The sequence below is a fragment of the Convolutriloba macropyga genome, chromosome 2 (assembly GCF_964194025.1).
Source record: "Convolutriloba macropyga chromosome 2, txConMacr16.3, whole genome shotgun sequence".
NCBI classification, from domain to species: domain Eukaryota; kingdom Metazoa; phylum Xenacoelomorpha; order Acoela; family Convolutidae; genus Convolutriloba; species Convolutriloba macropyga.
In genome coordinates, this window is record NC_134469.1 from 66,944,899 (window position 1) to 66,964,187 (window position 19,289).

The window sequence follows — 19,289 nt, forward strand, 5'->3', positions numbered from 1 at the left end:
GGTCTTTTGTTCACATGCGGCATTTTGACATTGATATTCTATTTTTTTGGTATGATTTTTTAGAAATGGTTTTTCCAGTTCTTTTATAGTCCGTTCAAGGTCTAATTTTTTGTTTAGTCAATGAAAATTCTTTGAATTGTACGTCAGGACCTTTCCTGCTATGTTTTTTACTTCGTCGAATAAAAATTTTTCGCTTTTCCTTAGTCGAATAAAAATTTTTCGCTTTTCCTTAGTTCACAGCTAGTTCAACACTTGGCGTGAAATCTTTTTGATTTCTTTTGGCTAGTTTCACTCTTCTCTCATTCTGCTTAAAGTGTTTTTAGACAGCAGTTGCTCAGCAAAGCAATTCAAAATGAACGGAGTCAGTATCAAAAAACGAAATCAGAAATAGAAACGGGGACAAACCCAGAGAGTCCAGTTTTAAATGCCCGTTACTGGAACTTGTTTCTTATAAGTCTTAGTTACAATCTCTAATGCTTATTGGTATTTATACTAGCTCCTGTATCGTCTCACTATGAAAACGAAGTATGTTAAACTACAAATTGGAATCAAAATAGTTCGCACTTAAAAATTGTTTTTCTACAAAAATCTTTTTTTCTTTGTTTTTCTTCTTTCAATCCCTATTGTTGTTATGGGAATCAACGGCGGCTATTTTCCGGCAATATGCCGGGTATGTTTAAAGACCCATACATTCTGGTATGTTGTTTTCAAATAAAGTCAAATGAGAATTGCACTGTAGATTTATTGAGTGCTCGCGAAATAACTCTTAAACGATTTGATGAGCTCCGTTAGCTGAAGCTTTCAATTAAAAAGTCAAGACATGGATACTTGCATCAAATATTTTTTATAGATCTTAATTAGAGGAGTTGACATACTTGGTACTGGAGATGTATTAATACTTGACTGTATTTGCCAACACTGTATTTTTGATTAGGAGCCGCCGCCAGCCTCTCAACGTCTATTATTTAGGCGCTCTCATTTCTTTACAATTCATAAAATTTGAATTGTGCTGGGAAGCTGTCTCTAAGATCTGTGCACACTTTTTCATGAATTTTGAAGTCAAATTGAAGGGATGGTTTTGGTCACACCGAAACAGGAAGCGGTGCAAAAAAGCAAATAGTTTTGCGGCGTGAAATTTTTCTAATTTTTAAGTATGAACTGTGTATGAACAAAAATTTGCTTTTAAACTAGTGGCTTTTTGTTCACTAGTGGAATTTTCGCTTTGATTATTATTGTTATTTCGACGTTTTCGTAGTTTTCTTTCTAGATAGTTTTTGTATAGTCAATGAAAATTCTTTGAATTGTAGGCCAGAATTTGTCCTATGTTTTTTTTAAATTTGCTTTACTTATGGATCACGTTTTTCAAGTCACGATTTTCACAAGTGACTTCTGACTTCACTCACTGTTTCAAGTGATTGGATATTAAATTCTTTCACGCATTGGATTACGCAATTTAGTGATTACGGTCAATATCAAGAGAGCGAAATCAAAAACCGGATAAACCGATAAAGTCCGGTCATGAAGGTTATCAAAGTTAATTAGAGTGATGGCTAGCTGACATTAGTATTAAGCTTAATAGTATTCAATTTAGAAGCTGAATAATTATAGTTCCAGAATATAACTGAAACTGCACATCAAATTAGAACATACTTTTTATACAGAAAAATTATGTCAGTTTCTCGTCTTTTTTCTTTTTCTGTTTCAATGCCGATGTGCGTCAAGCGCTTCAACGGCGGATTGTTCCAGCAATCTGCCGTCTTTGTTTGTGTTTGTAACTTTTGATTATCTAAATTTAACAATTTTAACGTCAGAACAGATAATCAGCACTGAGGGATTTTTATTAAAATAATGAAAAGTTAACTTATCTAATAAAATCTAGGTTTTGACATTATTAATCCAATTAACACTTTTATTTTAACGTCCTTCCAATCAGTCCTTCTTTCCATAATTGGCCAATGATTCCAAATTTGTCAGAACTGATAAGCTTAAACAAAGCGATGTTGATCTAATTAGCAAACATACTATAAGCCTTAATTCGATTGTAAATGCTGTTTTTGCTTATCATGATGGGTTTTAGCGTTGTCCCGTTTCAAAGCCCAAATTATGTTCGTTTGTTTGAGTTAGATCACACTAAATTTTGGGGAGTAATTTTCTCGCAATGGGCCGCACACATGTCTGAAAAATTTCCGAACGCAAAAAAGAACCAAACCAATTTTTTTTTAATTGTAATACTGACGTCACAGGCAACTATACCATGTTTGACTTTTGTCGCGCAATTGAACAACGTGCATTAAAAATTACATAGTCTATTAAGTTTCTGTAGATCTAATATTCGGAAAGGTTATCCGGAAACTTCGGCTGGTAAATTTTGTAAGCCTTGTAACATTACTTTTTGAAGTGTAGCTGAATTACTTTGTACTTAAGCAAAATTGTCGTAGAAATTAATAACTTAGAAACAATAGAAAGACAACATTGTTATAAAAATCGGGCGCTCCCGATTTGAAATTAAAGCGCGGTTACCTGAAAAATTGGTGATAAACGTTTGTAATTTTAACACAGCTATCTGTGTTGCAACGCAGTGTTGCCAATTCTGCTTGTTGAACTTAGAAGCTTCTAAATCTGTTTAGGAGGATCCAGCTCCCGATGAAAAGAGAAGTGGGCACACCTTGAATGCGAACATGACACAGAAATTGGGCGCATCTAGGTAAGAGATTACAACTATGTTGGACTCCTTCAGGGATAAGCACATAATTTTCAGAGGGAAAGCAGGGCATTCAAATTATAGCAATTTTTAAAGCTTTCGACGCGACAATTATTTAACAGCAATTCGTCCGGTGTTAGTCAGTTATGTCTGATGTTCTCAAAAATAAAAATTTGACTTTTTTTGAGCATCATGAAAATCTATAAACAATTTAAAGACTAGCCTTTGAAATCTTTGGTTCTAGATGAAAGCAAAAAATAAGTTCCAGTTCTAGAAAAATCCAGTTTAAAAAAGTTTGAGACGGCAACTAGTTGGTAATATTTAGATATTAAGAAGACTTCAAATGATTTTTATAGCTGCGAAGCTGTAAGCTGAGCGGAGCTATATTATTCTGCTCATGGTTTCTTACGACGTTTCTTACGTTTTTAATTTTAATTCACGTTTCTTACGTTTTTAATTGCTCTTGAACGAAGTTCATAGCAATTATTGTAAACGTGTGTGTCTTTTTTAATGCAACATTTTTGCTTGACGGTTTTGACTTTTCGAGTGACTTTTAGGCCCTTGACTTTTTGCGTTTCGCGTGATCGATATCACAATTTCAAGAAGCTGAAAGCAATTGGCGGCAATTTAATACAAAGTCAAATGAAAATTGCTCCGAAACTGGTGCCATTTCTTACTTTAAATCTTAATAGTGGTATATGTTAACCTCTAATGTGGTTATTTGAAGCCCAATATTGAACTTCTTAGTCCCATTTGGGCTCCCCCTCCCTCCCTCCCCTCCCCGACTGAAGCAGGCTGTAATTGATTAGAGCTCGCACTAGTAGTTCGAGAGCAATTCTTCCGACGTTTAGTTGGTTATGTTTTACGACTCGTAGAGGAACTGTGGTGATCTTTTTTTAAATCGGTCCAATTGTTCTGAAACAGGATGCAATAGTCAATGTAGCACGTGCAAAAATTATGTTTTGTTTGTTGTTAAACAAAATTGGAGAGCGGAGAGAAGAGAGGTTGGTGTTTTTAATCATACTAGCCATTGAAAAAATCAGTGTGGAACGCCCAGTTCATGGATCTTCGGGTTGATATTTAATTGCTCTCAAACAAATTTTGTAGCAATTATATTAGTCCTGTCTGTCTTTTTTAATGCGATTTTTCGCTTGATCGGTGTTAGATATGATGTCATGTTTGTAAACCTGTTGAATTAAATTTTTTGAACCCTTCGGTGAAAACATCCCAAGACTTGTAAGCTTTTCCTCTATTGAAGCTCAAAACCGTAATTGACTTATAAAAAAACATTTCACGTTTACTTTCCGTGCGATAGGCTTCTTTGAGTTGTTGTGCGATCGAGTATTCCTTTAGATGAGCTACAAATTGCTCGACATGACTGCATTGTCAAGGTTTTGTTAAATTTCAAACACTTCTGAGCGTTATTTGTTGTCTCAAAGTAGACAAATTCCTCTTTTTCCACTGAAATTAGGTTTAATCAGGACGACACAAATTTCAACGCTCTATTAGCAAAACCTGAAAATCTATTTACAATTAAGGCGGAAATCCTAGTCTTAAAATAACACTAAGCGTTATATCGTTGAAGAACGTTTAATTGCTCTCAAACGAATTTTGTAGTAATTAAATTAGTCCGGTCGGTCTTTTTTATTGTGATTTTGTGCTTGACCGATTTTTTTGTCCCATTTGTCTTTTTGTCCTCAAAAATGGGATAAACAGATAACGCCCAGCGGGCATTAAGTGCTCTTGGAGCGTTTCAGCTCACTAGTCTCCAAGTATGCGATTCACAGAAACTGTTTTGGAGACATACTTATGATGTGAAGGGCGGCGGTTCTTAGAGGCTGACCCCCGGCCCACACAACACACTCCCCCCACATCAGCCTCCCTCTCACTCCCCTCCCCCCAATCCCCACCCCTGCACATCGTTAAGGCCTTAAGGTCCCCGTGCAGCGAAAAACCCCACCGTTTCCCCCATCATCCCTCGGTGAGCCCCCCGCTGCGGTCACCTCACGCCCCTTCAATTAAGCTAAAGATAGCCTCATTAAACCGTGGCTAGCTACTGACGAAGCAAAGCGCTCGCCCGTCATTAGTTGGTTATGTTTGCCTGATTTGTTTCCTCAATTTGTTGTTTCAAATTGAATGGTGTAATGAAGCAATAGTTTTACCAGTTAGTATTCGGCTAGGGCTAGGTTATTTTTTACTTCGAGTCGATTCCGGAGTCTTCCGGCCAGGTGTTTTGTTTCAAGGGATCCATGACGTTAGCATGTAAAAAGCCACTCGGAAGAATTTTCAATTGGATTGAAGAGAAATCTTCTCTATAAAAATTGAGTTTTAATTGCTGTCAGAGGCGGTAATTGTATGACCGATTGTTAATTTATTTGATTTTGTCACCGTTAATTTTGTGATTTTTGCTATATTAATTCATTTAAAGTTTTGTGCAGCTGAATTAATTGGAGTGGTTTTGCGAAGTGAAATTTTTTACTCTAATTTTAAAAGTGATAAAACGGTGGTTTAACAACATTTCGTCTTCTCGGTTGTGATTTTTGTCCACATGCGGCATTGTTTTACTGTTTCGTTTTTTAATATGGGATTGTAATTGATTTTCCCTTCCATTGAGGATGAATTCTGGGATCTTTCTTTTGTTTAGTCTTCTTTGAATTGTAGGTGAGGACCTGTCCTGCTGTTTTGTTTGTCTTCTGACGCTCTTTTTACGTTTTACATTTGTACAGACAGCCTAGCTGAAATTAAGTTTTATGAATAACTTTTTCTTCTCACTTAACGGCATTTGCGCGAGTGACGTCATTTTTAATCTAGTGTAAGGTCATAGGAACTCACATATTTAATAAAAAATATCTGATATGTAAGAAAATTTCCGAAAAAGGCTTCTGCTTTGTTAATTTTCACATTCCTTATTAAAAAATTGTGTTATTTTTTGAAGTGTTGTGTTTGAACAACAAATCGCTCTCTCGCTTGTGTTTTTTATTCACATGCGGCGATTCGACTGTGAATTTTATTATCTGCCGTCAGCCTCTCAACTGCTATTTTTTGGTAGCCCTTTTTTGAAATTCGTTTCACCTTTTGTTCACGTCACGTTTTTCGTTTTAAATTTATCAAGATTTATGACATACCGTTTTATGACATGCCTCACTTACTGTATTAACTGAATGGATTTTAAATTGTTTCACGCATTGGATTAAGCAATGTAGTGAATACGGTCAATTTCAGAAGAGCAAAATCAAAAGAGACGGCGTAAACCGATAAGTCCGGTCATTAGATTAGAGAACCTTAGTTCATTAGAGTGTTTGCTAGCTAGCATTGGTATTAAGCGTAATGCCTCTCAGTTAAAAAGCTGAATTAAGTTTAGATGTAGAATATAACAAATTATATAAAAAGTTGTCCCATTCCGTTCGTAGTCCATAATTGTCTGGTTTATATTTTTTGTCAGGACTGTCCTGCTTTTTTTAAAAGATTTGTTCGCAATTTCTCATGATTTTTGAAATCAAATTGAAGAAGTGATTTTGGTCACGCTGAAACAAGAAATAGAGCAAGAAAGCGAGCGGTATTTTTCCCTCCACTTTTAGTGACCATTCTATGTCTATTTTTAATTGCTCTTGAACGAAGTTCATAAGCAATTTTTGTAAACCTGTTGCTCTTCTTTTATGCAGATTTTTTGCTTGACCATTTTGCGTTTTTCTTCTAGAATATTCTTTGAATTCTCAAGTGACTTTTCACGCTTTCGTTCTTCGTTTTTGAGTGATCTGTATTGCTCTCACTCCCAGGTAAAGCTTGATGCTAAAATAAAATCGATTGCAGCATTTCTAAAAGGGCCTGATAGCAGAGTGGGCAGTGCTTCTGGTTTGGGAGCGGGAGGTCAATGGTTAGAATCCCGGTGGGGTCTAATGGTTTTGCACCAGCTTGTCGTTAAAGAGCAATTCATCCGACATTAGTCGGTTTATGTTTCTACTTGCTCTCTAACAAAATTAGCCCTTATACTAGCCATGCGGTCTTTTCATTCCGTTTTGACTTGTCCTCAAAAACGGGAGAAACAGGTGAGGGCTTTAATTCGCTGATGCGTTCACTTGGAGAGTTACTAGTCACATTGTCCGCAATTCACCGAAGCTGGGGATAGTACATGAGTTAACGATTTGTAGGGCAGTTTTCGAGATTTAGATCTACCAACTCAAAACCCGCTCCTTCCCCGTCCCCTCACACCACACCACCCAAAAAACTAATGCATCCTTTTTTCAACTCGCTCTGCTCCCTCTCTTGAACTCAAGCCATTCTCACTAAGCTATCTGCTCATCAATCTTTAGAGAGCAATTTGACCGCCCTTAGTCTTTTATGTTTTCTACCTCCTGTTTTTGTCTTAAGTTTAATTTATGTCTAAAATGAGGCTTTCACGCCTCTTTAATACAGGTTATTTTAAAAAATTGAAGGCGTTGTTTAAATGATTTCAGATAAAGTTTTTGGAAAAAAATCCAATGTTCCCTATTGCTGTCAAATTAGAATTGCTCTGCAAAACTTTTAGTGAGAGGAGGACCGGGAAATAACTGTGGAAAGGGGGGAAAGGATTCGATAAGATCACTTATTTTAGGCTTTCAAGTAGAAAGCCAGAACACAGATGCTTGCATCAATTGCCTTAATAGGGTTTCCTTAAAAGAGTCAACGATATTGAATTGTTTGACATTTATGAGAGAATTGAGGTTGGGCTACCGCAATTTCTTTGTCGTTTGCAGTTGAGAGAGAATTGTACCGCAAAGACTTCGTTGAAGAGCACTGAAAACTGAAGTGAAGAGCCGATGAATTCAGCTAGAAAGCTTTTTTCAGTAATCTTTTTAAAGATCTGTTCACACATTTTCTTGATTTTTGAAGTCAAATTGGAGTAGTGATTTTGGTCACGCCGAAACAGGAAATGGAGCGAAAAAGCGAGTGGTTTTGCGGCGTGAATTTTTTTCGCTCTAATTTTAAAGTAGAGTGCGAAAATGGTGTTTGAACAAAAGTTCGCTTTCTCGCTAGTGGTTTTTTGTTCACATGCGGCAATTTCACTTTGGTTTTTACTGTTTTTTCAATTTTTTGAATCGAATTTTTTTTTCCAATTTACATCTCGCTAATTGTTTTTTGTTCTCGCTAGCGGCATTTTGGCATTGATTTTCTGGTTTTTTGACATTGATTTTCTGTTTTTTTGATCTGATTTTTTTAGAAATGGTTTTCCGAATTCACTCATAGTCCATTCTAGGTCTAGTTTTTTGTTAATTCAATGAAAATTCTTTGAATTGTACATCAGGACTTGTCCTGTTATGTTTTGTTAATTCGCTTTACCTTGTTGATCACGTTTTTCCTTCTGCATAAGTCATGCTTTTCACGTTTGACTTCTGACTTACTTCACTCACTGTTACAACTGAATGGATTTAAAGTTCTGTTACTCATTGAATTACGCAAGATAGTGAATACAGTCAAAGCCAAAAGAGCAAAATCAAAAGAGGCGGGATAAACCGATAAAACCTGGTCATTAATTCATTGAGAATTAGGTTAAGTTCACTAGAGTGTTTGCTAGCTGACTTTGGTATTAAGCTTATTAACTTTCAGTTTAGAAGCTGAATTAAGTATAGTTTGAAACTCTTTTTTGACACTGATAAAACCTTTTTTTGAAACCTTTTTTGACACTGATAAAAAAAACAAAAAATCGGGGATCTTTTCTGTTTGAAATTATTTACGCCCACCAGACGCACGTGCTATTTCTTTACATGATGATTTACTATGTAATGGCATGTGATTGTAACTGGGGGAGCATAACGTACTGGGAGCAAAAACGGAAATTTGTCTTCTTTTCTTTTTCTCTTTCAATCCCGATATGCAGCAAGCGCGTCAACGGCGACTATTTTCCAGCAATCTGTCAGCTACGTTTTCGTTGTCAATATTTTTGTTACAATTGTGACGTCACCTTTGTTTCAAACCTGCTTTTCTTTCGTTCATGCAATTTCAACAGAGTTATGTGAGTGGCGTCATTTTTCACTCAGATTGCAAAGAGTTTTCCGTCGCTAGTTTGTCGTTCACTTTTGTGTTACCTCTGCTCTCAAAAATGTCGTTTCTAACTCTCAAAAAGCATCTTAGCTTACTTAAGCTTACTTTAACTGAAGATGTTAAAGTCAGTTGAGATTTTTCACTCTCGCACGATTTTATAATATCAAAAAACGACATCTCTTCGGTGCATTTGGAACTGCATATCTGCAAAGCTATCGCAGCTGTTTATTGGCAGTCTGCTGGTTATGATAGTTTTTAATAGCCGCCCTCATCTTCTCAGCCGGCTATTATTGCGCTCGTATTTTTTTTTTACTTCGTCAAACTTTTTTTCGCTTTACCATTTTGCCGCTTTTTCGACATTTTGCGTGAAATCTTTTTGACTTCTCTAGGCTAGTTTCTCTCTTCTCTCATTCTGCTAAAAGTGAATTTGAACATCAGTTGCTAAGCAAAGCAATTCAAAATGAACAGAGTCGGTATAAAAAATTGAAGTCAGAAGTAGAAACGGGGTAAACCCATAAAGCCCAATTTTAGATGCCTGCTATTTGAACGTCGTTCCTATAAGTCTTAGTTACCACCTCTAATGCTTATTGGTGTTGATAGTAGCCCCTGTAGCCTCTCTCTAAGAAACTGAAGTACGTTATGTTCAACTACGAAATGCCATCAAAATATATCGGACTTAAAAAATGTTTTTGTACAAAAATCTTTTTTTTTCAATATCTTCTATTCTTTCAATCCCAATCATGCTTATTGGAATCAACGGCGGCTATTTTCCGGCAATCTACCGGCTATGTTTTGTAATAAATTGAGGTTCATGGTTTGGTTGAAAATTTTTACGAACACAATGATATGATTGGAAAACTTCAGTTTTTTCGGTTGCTGTTCCTTTTATATTGGTTAACCTTCGAAAAAATTTCAGTTAAAAAATTTCTCATTAATGGATAAAGACCAGAGCGTCAAATAGGTTTCAGAATAGGTTTCGATAGCGGATCTCAATGTGACTCGACGTCATTTGTTTACCTCTCCGGTGTAAGTGTTTAGGTCAATCACTTGATAGATTTTGAAATCATTCATGTCTTACTTTAACCAACAAATGACTTACGCGTTTATTTTTAAATTGAGAAATTGAAATATAATCGAAGGTTAATACAGTATCTAGATTTTTTGAGGGCTCTGTGTTTTCAGTGGTTTAATTGCTTTTACATTCTTAAACCTTGCATTCTAATTGGGCCTTTTTAATTGTCCTCGAACGAAGTTTGAAGCAATTATTGTAAACGTGTGCGTCTTTTTTTTGCAAAATTTTAGCTTTACGTTTTTGCGCTTTACTTTTAGAACTTTCTCTGACTTCTTGAGTGACTTTTTCACGCTATTATTCTTTGTTATCTGCTCTCATTCTGAAATAAAGCTTCACCAATTTAAAATCTGTAATGAGCGAAAGAGAATCAAATCCGTGGTAGCTTAGTTGTTAAGATGGCTGACTATTATTCTGGTGGTTGTTGGTGACCACCCGTCTATGGTAAGCATTTTTGCAACCATAGAAAACTTCTAAGCTACTCCCTCTATCTTTTGAGTGCAATTCTTCCGGCGTTAGTTGGTTTACGTTTGATTTATTGCTCTCAAACGAAGTTTGTAGCAATTATATTTGTCCTGTGGTCTTTTTAATGCAATTTGTCGCTTGACCGATTATTCGTCGGACATTTTTGTCTTTTCGTCGTCAAATAATGGGATAAACAGATAACGCCCGAGGACATTAAGTTCTCTTGGAGCTTTTCGGCTCATTAAATTCTAAATGTGTAGTTTACGGAAACCATTTTGTAGACGAAATTTCAGAGTGCATTCTTCTGGTTTTTGAATTGTGTCAGATACACCAGTCACTGTGTCAATCCACTGGATATTAATTTTTTAAACTTTTTGAATAAGGCAATATAGAGAATAGGGTCACTGTCGAAAAAAGCAAAATCAAATGAAACGGGAAAAAGCGCTGTCATTAAGTCATAGTGCATCGGGTTATCAAAGTCATCAGGTATCAAGAGTGATTGCTAGCGAACATTAGTATTAAGCTTAATAGCCTTCAGTTTAGAAGCTGATTTAAGTATAGTGTTAGAATCTGACTGAAATTGCACGCAAAATTGGAACAATTTTGACACTAAAAAAAAAAACAGAAAAAATTTTGTCAATTTATATCGCGTCTTTTTAAAGCTGCGAAAATTTTTTTTGGGGCTCTAGAATTGAAAGATTTTGGTGCAGCTATTGGGAAGGCCTTAATTCAAGGTTAAAATGTGTGTTTTTGAGCCCCAAGTTGTGCAATTTTTCGCGTATTTTTCATTTTTTCGAGGTTTTTTTAAAATTAATCTTGAATTGACATTTGTCTAAGTTGATAAATGTCTTTGGCAAGATATCATTATTGTTTATGACATATATGTTCTAGTACTCCACACGAACAAAAAATGATACTTATTTTTGCAATTCTTTTCAAGTTTTATGGAATTGTTTGTCGTTTTTCGAATTGGCCTCATTGGGTTTAAAATCTCTTTGATAATACGTCACTGCAGTTTTTTAGATGCAATGGAATGGTTTTCAAGATTTTAATGTCTCGAATTATAGCAATTTTTTGATTTTGCAGTTTTCAAGTTTTGAAAATATTTGTCATTTGTTCAGTCCTCTTGCCTCAGGGCCGGGTAACTTCCTCTAGGGCGTGATAGTTTGTTACTGCATAGATGCTGGGGCAATGGAATGGTTTTCATTTTTCAAATTTTCTGAACATTTATGTCTTGTTACTAGTTTATCGATTTTTGAGCAAATGAAACTTTTAAAGCTTGAAATTGGGTTTCTAGATAGCCTCTGGAGACAATGAAGAGCACAGGGCTTTTTTGTCGCAAAAAGTTTTTTCTTAGTCTTCTGATTTTCGTAGACAGGGCCCCCACTTTTTCGTGGTCATCTCTTGAGGTAGTGAATCGGTACAAAAATTAGTAGAATAGAAACAAAATGAAGTCTGTAAAAGGTCAGTCTTCAGGTTGTGTCTGCGTTATATCATGTGATATGCTTATTGGTCAAAAATTGATTGTAGCTGTTTCCGAGATAGAAGAATGAAAAAAACTCGCAATTTTTTTGAATATTATTGACGATTTTTGTCTCCTTTGCTATGAACGAAATAGTTAGCTTTTTCTGAACCTTTCTATTTAACTATGGAATTAATTTTGAGGGGATCCCTTTATCCGGTGTCTTGTATCCTTTGTAGAAACCTCGAATAACATTTAAATATTTGTGATTAGGCTGAAGTTCCTCACGGAGGAGGAGAGCGCAAATGTGAGGCCGAAATTTTCCAAGAAGTACGCTTATGTTGCAGAAGTGAACCCTGTAAAACATGTGAAACGAGAAACAACTCTTCCCAACAGCTCTCTATTATTTGGTTAGTGCACAGAAAAAGATTCATTGCGTGCTTTTTAATGACCTTTCATCGAATCAATCATCTGCCTCGATGAAACTATGTAATGACGAGCAGTCATATAACCATAGCCTGAGTTCGGTCATAGCCTGACGACTCTTCGGTCGAACAATGATGTGCTACATAAAAGTTTTAGACGAAAAATTGACCGAAGTAGTTAAAAGAGTTGCTGTTCTGAGGAATAACCGCGGAATGGTTATTAAAAGCATCAGATCTGATCTAACTAGGTTATCCTGTGAATGCGCTGGAACCAAGTGGATTGAAATAAAGTTTCAAGTTTTTGGCGCAATCATACTTCTTTTAAATTGATTAATAGCCGCCCTCATCTTCTCAGCCGGCTATTATAGCGCTCCTATTTTTTTTTTACTTCGTCGAATAAAAAAATGTTTCGCTTTACCTCATTTTGCCGCCTTTTCAACATTTTGCGTGAAATCTTTTTGACTTCTCTAGGCTAGTTTCTCTCTTCTCTCATTCTGCTAAAAGTGATTTTGAACATCAGTTGCTCAGCAAAGCAATTCAAAATGAACAGAGTTAGTACAAAAATGGATGTCAGAAATAGAAACGGGATAAACCCATAAAGCCCAATTTTAGATGCCCGCCATTTGAACGTCGTTCCTATAAGTCTTCTTTACAATCTCTAATGCTTGTTGTTATTGATAGGAGCCCCTGTAGCCTCTCTCTAAGAAACAGAAGTATGTTCAACTAAGAAATGCCATCAAAATAAATCGGAATTAAAAAAAATGTTTTTGTACAAAAATCTTTTTTTTCAATATCTTCTGTTATTTCAATCCCAATCATGCTTATTGGAATCAACGGCGGCTATTTTCCGGCAATCTGCCGGGTATGTTTAATAGCCGCCCTCATCTTCTCAGCCGGCTATTATAGCGCTCCTATTTTTTTTTTACAATTCAAAGAATTTGAATTGTATTGGGGCGCTGTCTTTTTTTTTTTAAGATCTGTTCACACATTTTCATGATTTTTGAAGTCAAATTGGAGTAGTGATTTTGGTCACGCCGAAACAGGAAATGGAGCGAAAAAGCGAGTGGTTTTGCGGCGTGAATTTTTTTCGCTCTAATTTTAAAGTAGAGTGCGAAAATGGTGTTTGAACAAAAATTCGGTTTCTCGGTAGTGGTTTTTTGTTCACATGCGGCAATTTCACTCTGATTTTTACTGTTTTTCGATATTTTGGATCGGATTTTTTTCTAAATGGTTTTCCCAATCCATTCACAGCTCATTCTTAGTCTAATTTTTTGTTGGAATTAAATTTTCTTTTCTCGCTAGTGGTTTTTTTGTTCACATGCGGCATTCTGACATTGATTTTTTGTTTTTTTGTTTTTTTTCTTGTTTTTTGATCTGATTTTTTTAAAATGGTTTTCTCAATTCACTCATAGTCCAGTCTAGGTCTAGTTTTTCTGCTTAGTCAATGAAAATTTTTTGAATTGTACGTCAGGACTTGTCCTGCTATGTTTTTTTTACTTCGTCGAATAAAAAAATGTTTCGCTTTACCTCATTTTGCCGCCTTTTCAACATTTTGCGTGAAATCTTTTTGACTTCTCTAGGCTAGTTTCTCTCTTCTCTCATTCTGCTAAAAGTGATTTTGAACATCAGTTGCTCAGCAAAGCAATTCAAAATGAACAGAGTTAGTACAAAAATGGATGTCAGAAATAGAAACGGGATAAACCCATAAAGCCCAATTTTAGATGCCCGCCATTTGAACGTCGTTCCTATAAGTCTTCTTTACAATCTCTAATGCTTGTTGTTATTGATAGGAGCCCCTGTAGCCTCTCTCTAAGAAACAGAAGTATGTTCAACTAAGAAATGCCATCAAAATAAATCGGAATTAAAAAAATGTTTTTGTACAAAAATCTTTTTTTTTTCAATATCTTCTGTTATTTCAATCCCAATCATGCTTATTGGAATCAACGGCGGGTATTTTCCGGCAATCTGCCGGGTATGTTTTTATTAACATTTTTTATCTTTTCTGGCGAAGCTTTCAATTTAGACTTAAAGATTTCTGGTTATATTGAAATGTTTGGCGGTATTTCAGTACTAGATGTTAGGGAAATGCAAACTCTTACGAAAGTAGATTGTGCTTAATTGACGTCCGCTAATTAGAAGTTAATTTTTTTCCTGTTTTTTTATCCAATCGCATGGAACATAATCCCTGATGTAATAAATGTTTCTTCTGTTGGATAGTGATAAAAATTGGGGCTTTACGAGTTAAGTAAAGAATGCAATGAGTGAAATTATATTTGCAAATGGATTATGAAAAAAGTTATAATATTTTCCTGCTGTTGCTTAATTTTAATAATCGCATTTGTTAGGCATTGTTATTTGATGAACGCCCTATTATGCTACAGGCGTGAAATTATTATTTTTCGCAGCAGTTTATGATCTAATTTGTCTGTAGCATTGATTTATTGATTTCAGAGCCTGACTTTGTCCCAGAGCGCATCGATTTGAGCAGGCTAGCACGCAACGATGACAAGTACCTCTCTTGCCTCAGAGGCGCTATTGAGGAGAGGGAGAAAAGTGTCAATTTTGACCCTTCCGCCGTGTCCAAAATTGCCCCAGTCGAGCCAGATAATAAGGTGATTGAGAACCGCCCGCGGCTCCCAAAATCGACGGGTCCAGGCAGCCAGGGTGTCAATCAGTGGGCGCCATTGTCATTCACAGCGCTGAGCGAATACTCGCCTATGGGCAGATCACATCTCCACGCAGATAGTGGAATCAATTACTTGGACTCATTTCAAATCCAACACTCGCACAATTCACACCCTTGAGATATATTTGAGATAGTTTGAATTTGAACAAATTTGTACTTCTTTTATAGTAGTAGACTAATTAACTGACGTCGACCTTTAATTTCTCTAACTTGACTTGTTTTTGGTAGCATTCGATTTGAAAGATAAGCGATCATCGTTTGCTGAGATTTACATACTGCTTGTAAAACCTTGTAAAATGAAACTTCTTGATTTACAGTTTGCAAGTAATACCAGCTGGAGCGTTATTGTTGCGTTAAATATTTAGTCGATTGTTACCCATGTGTTAGGGTGATAATAGCCACAGGCGTTTGTTTCTCAATAATTCAATTGCTCCTTCACCGTCACGCGTGCTCTATTTTCTTACCTAGATTAGCCGGAGGTTGGCTAGAGCACGCGCCTGCACAATCAGTTGATTTGGTCTCACTTTCCGTGTTCACTTGAAAATGGTAGTTGAGATAGTGAGTGGGCTTAGTAGTGTGCTGCGTTGGAGCTGTTAGCGTTCCTTTATAGCCCATTTTACGATCAATTGATAATATGGGGGCTAAGTTTGTGTGCAAAAGGTGTTCGGAATTAGCGACTGGTGGTTTTAATTAGAGTTCATTTAATGACGTCGCGTGTTTTCGCTTCAACTTTTCTTCAGCACATCTGGTTGAATTTCTTGCTTTTCTCTGATTGGCCAATTTGTTCAAACTTATCGACTGTAGCTAATTCAGCACATATGTAGCCAATGTTCTTGACAATCACCTTTAAACCACCACCACCACCAATTGATTGTCAAATACCCTTTCTCTCACTTTTACTCAATCCAAATAGAGATCGCTATTCCACAAAACCACACTTCACTCTGCATAATCTTCAAGTATTGAACGGAAAACAATGCGCTTTGTAGAACTTTATTTAATTATTATTGCCACCTTTTGCATTGCGGGAGTCTTATTGACCACTCCTTGTTATAACGCTAAAAATAATCCAGTTTTTTGTAACCCTGAATTTGCCAACATCGTCCAAAACTACCGAGCAAGTCTGTCCGCTAACAGCACGTGCGGCTCATCGCTAGAGGAAGAAAAAGTATGTCCCGTTTTCTTTTCGGTCACGACCACGGGGGCGTTAGAGCCGCCAGTTCCGCCCTACAGCAAGGCGGAATGCGAGCTGTGTGATTCTCGAAGTGTGGTCGAAAATCGACAGCATCCAGTGGAACACATTACGAAAGCGACGTACTTTGGTTCCGGGAATCAGCTATGTTGGATGTCGCAACCTGGTGAGAAACAACCAGTTATGGTTGAGATTGATTTTGGCAAACTGATGGATGCTCTCTACATGGTATTGCGCTTCTGTAATGAGCCTGCAACTGATATTGCGATTTATAAGACGAGTGACTTTGGAGCTTCTTGGTACCCGATTCACTACATCAACGAAAACTGTAAAGAGAACAAAGGTATCGACCCTGATAAAGATGTTGTTGAAAATCAGCCATCCTGTGGACCACTTCAGAAGCAACAGAACCAGCTTTTTGGACTGTACAGCGCTGCACATAACCAAAGAAATTACGACGACAGAGAACTGCAGAGTAGAAAGTTGGCTACCGGGTTCCGTGTAGTTTTTCATGGATATGCTCCTGAAACTGACCGTGATGATTCGTACCAATTCTTCTCATTATCAAGCATGGAAATTGGTGGGCAGTGCCAGTGCAATGGACACGCAAGCTCATGCAAGAGCGATGGTGCAAGAATCCGTTGTGAATGTGAGCACAACACATATGGGTCCGACTGTGAGTCATGTCACCCCTTCTACCAGGACCTACCGTGGCGACCTGCAACTGCCGAGAGAGGGTTCGAGTGCAAGAAGTGCTCTTGCAGTGGCCACTCAGACGAATGTTATTTCGACCAGGACATCTTTGACGAGAGTGGTGAGGTGAGTGGCGGTGTCTGTTTGAATTGCAAAGACAATACAAGAGGAAGATTCTGCCACGAATGTGCGGAGGGATACTACCGCACCCCCAATGAGCCAATTGACAGCAAAAATGCATGCACTAAGTGCGGCTGTCATGAAGCAGGTAGCTTGCATACCGACAGATGCCACCCAATCACGGGACAGTGTATGTGCAAGGTACACGTGATAGGAAGGAACTGTGGCTCGTGCCAGGACGGCTACAAAATATCGGCAGATAACGAAATTCCCTGTGTCAAAGAGAAAGAGGAAACCAAGTTAAAACCGCCCAAGAAGCAAAAGTTTGATTTGGACGAGGAGGAGGCTACAACTCCAGCCTGGTGGAAGAAAGATGCCTCGCCCGGCGGGATGCCAGCTGACGAACCAGTTTGTCAGTCAAAAATAAACCGCGTTCTTAAGTTTGACGCCTATTGCAAGTACGAGATGGCCATGCGAGTGACAATGACGTCATTTTCTGAGAAGACAGCCGATGGAAAATTTCACATGCACAAACTGAAGGTGACACAGCATCTGTACAGCACTTCAGGTGGTCGATTGCCCGATGAGATTTTAGTATCAGTGCCATCAGACGTTGCGGGATCCTGCATAAATTTCGACAAGAACACGGACTATTATATCCTGGCTAACAACTGGGCAAGACACATGAGACAGGCATCTACTGTTTACTCGCTCACCGCTGATGATACAGTCCTCAAAGTCAAAGATTCACTCCGCAAGAAAATGGCAAAGTTCAGACAAAAACAAGTCAAGCAGAACAAATGTTAAACCCCAGACACGAAATGATACAATGAACTAATTTTAATGGACCAATTTTGTATTTTTATACGCGTATGTAGCTGAAAGCAGCTCGTGACGATTTTTAGAGAGAGTTTAGAGTCAAATTTGGAATGAAGAGAAACGAAAGGCGCCTTCCATTTGAAAGACTTTACCCGACTGCCGCTTCTGGAATTATTATGAATTTTGTTTTCATATAGAAGATGTTTTCTCTTCTTTAGTTGCCTGCAGAACGTTATGTAGTAATATTTTGAATTGCGTAATTTAACAGCAACTTTTTATACCTTTTGGGGACTTGAGGTTATGCAATCTTCAATAGCAAAGGAACGATTTTTGAGTCTGGATACCCTGGCCGAACAGTTTGCTCCCGTGTAATAGTAAAATGTAATGTGTCAAAAACTAAGTTGTGCTATCGAAATACATTTGTTAAATGCTGGAGTTTATAGAAGTTTTTGTACTACCGGAGTTTATTTTGAGCGTTTTTTTTCTCGTCTGACCACTTGACTTTTCGTCCTCAAAAATTGGATCTCCCTTCACCACTCCGCGCACTTCGCATGCTACCCTCATCCCACTCGTAACCCAGCAGGTTTGACCCCCCCCCCCCCCCCCCCCCCCCCTCCTCACTCCGTTCTGTCCCCCCTCCCCCATGAAGCTTAAGCTAGCCTCCCTGAGTCGCAGCGATCTACTGACAAAGGCAACCGCTCGCCAGTTGTTTCAGAGCAACTCACCCAACGTCAATTGATTGTTTTTAGTTGTTATGCACAGTTTTTGAATCTTAATAAAATGGTGGGTGACACCAAGCGTGATAAAAATTTCAACAATCTTTTCTAACAACTCTGAAAGAATAGCTGGAATTCGATTGCCTACGAGATTGCCTTCGATTATCTACGAGATTTCAAAGCGCATAAATTTTAAAAGTAATTTAAAAAGATCAAAATATCAATTTTGGAGAAAAAAATTAACTGAAAAATACGCTATATATTTAGTTTTTTTTTGTAGCTATATGGGTAAATTCGCCAAACTGAAAAAACTTCTGTTAAGAAATAATAGTTTTAAATTACTGATCCGAATTTTGATAATTTAATAGGGGTCTTTTAGAGCTATCTCCTAGAGATTATTTTTAGAGTCAATAGTTAGTAACCAGATTGTGTTAAATTTATATAAGCTTAGATCTTTGATTGTTTTTTGAAAATTGTGTTCTCAAAAATTTGTCATGGGTCTAACCTGTCATGGAAAAATTCAAGCCTAGCAATATAAATATACTTGAGCAAATGTAAGTATACCAACTGTGCAAACACTGTATTGCATGTTAAGGTACTTTGGCGTCTCAGTATTTTGAGAATTGATTTAAGTCTTGGGGAATGAGTATTTATGATTTTCTTGATTTCTTGGAAGTCATACAATCAGCATATATCGTATCTTTGAAATCATAGGAGGACTGTGCAAGGAAATACGTTAATATTTGTATTGTACCATATAGGATCCTTGTTCGACTTTTAAGAAATAGCGACCCGGGTAATGTTTCTAAATTCTTTTAAGGCATCACAACAATATGCAGATGGGAATGAATGTCTCTTAGTTTAGAAGTCATATTCTTTCTGAGTTCGTTTTGAGACTACAGATGTACGAAGGAAAAGCAGGT

General features: G+C 37.2%; 2 protein-coding genes across 2 annotated transcripts in view; both read left to right on the forward strand.

Moving 5' to 3' along the window:
* Nucleotides 1-15,026, forward strand: part of LOC142334627 (uncharacterized) — a 67,954-nt gene extending 52,928 nt beyond the window's left edge. Inside the window, exons 10-12 of the mRNA XM_075382818.1 lie at nucleotides 2,628-2,704; nucleotides 11,989-12,125; nucleotides 14,592-15,026. Of these exons, the coding sequence (XP_075238933.1) occupies nucleotides 2,628-2,704; nucleotides 11,989-12,125; nucleotides 14,592-14,944 (567 nt within the window). The 3' untranslated portion in view covers nucleotides 14,945-15,026. The remainder of the gene's footprint in view (nucleotides 1-2,627; nucleotides 2,705-11,988; nucleotides 12,126-14,591) is intronic.
* A 91-nt stretch (nucleotides 15,027-15,117) lies between these two features.
* LOC142334626 (netrin-1-like) lies at nucleotides 15,118-17,928 on the forward strand. Its single transcript, XM_075382817.1, has one exon. It carries the CDS (start codon nucleotides 15,803-15,805, stop codon nucleotides 17,636-17,638), a length of 1,836 nt encoding a protein of 611 aa, XP_075238932.1. The 5' UTR covers nucleotides 15,118-15,802; the 3' UTR covers nucleotides 17,639-17,928.
* Nucleotides 17,929-19,289: the final 1,361 nt, after the last annotated feature.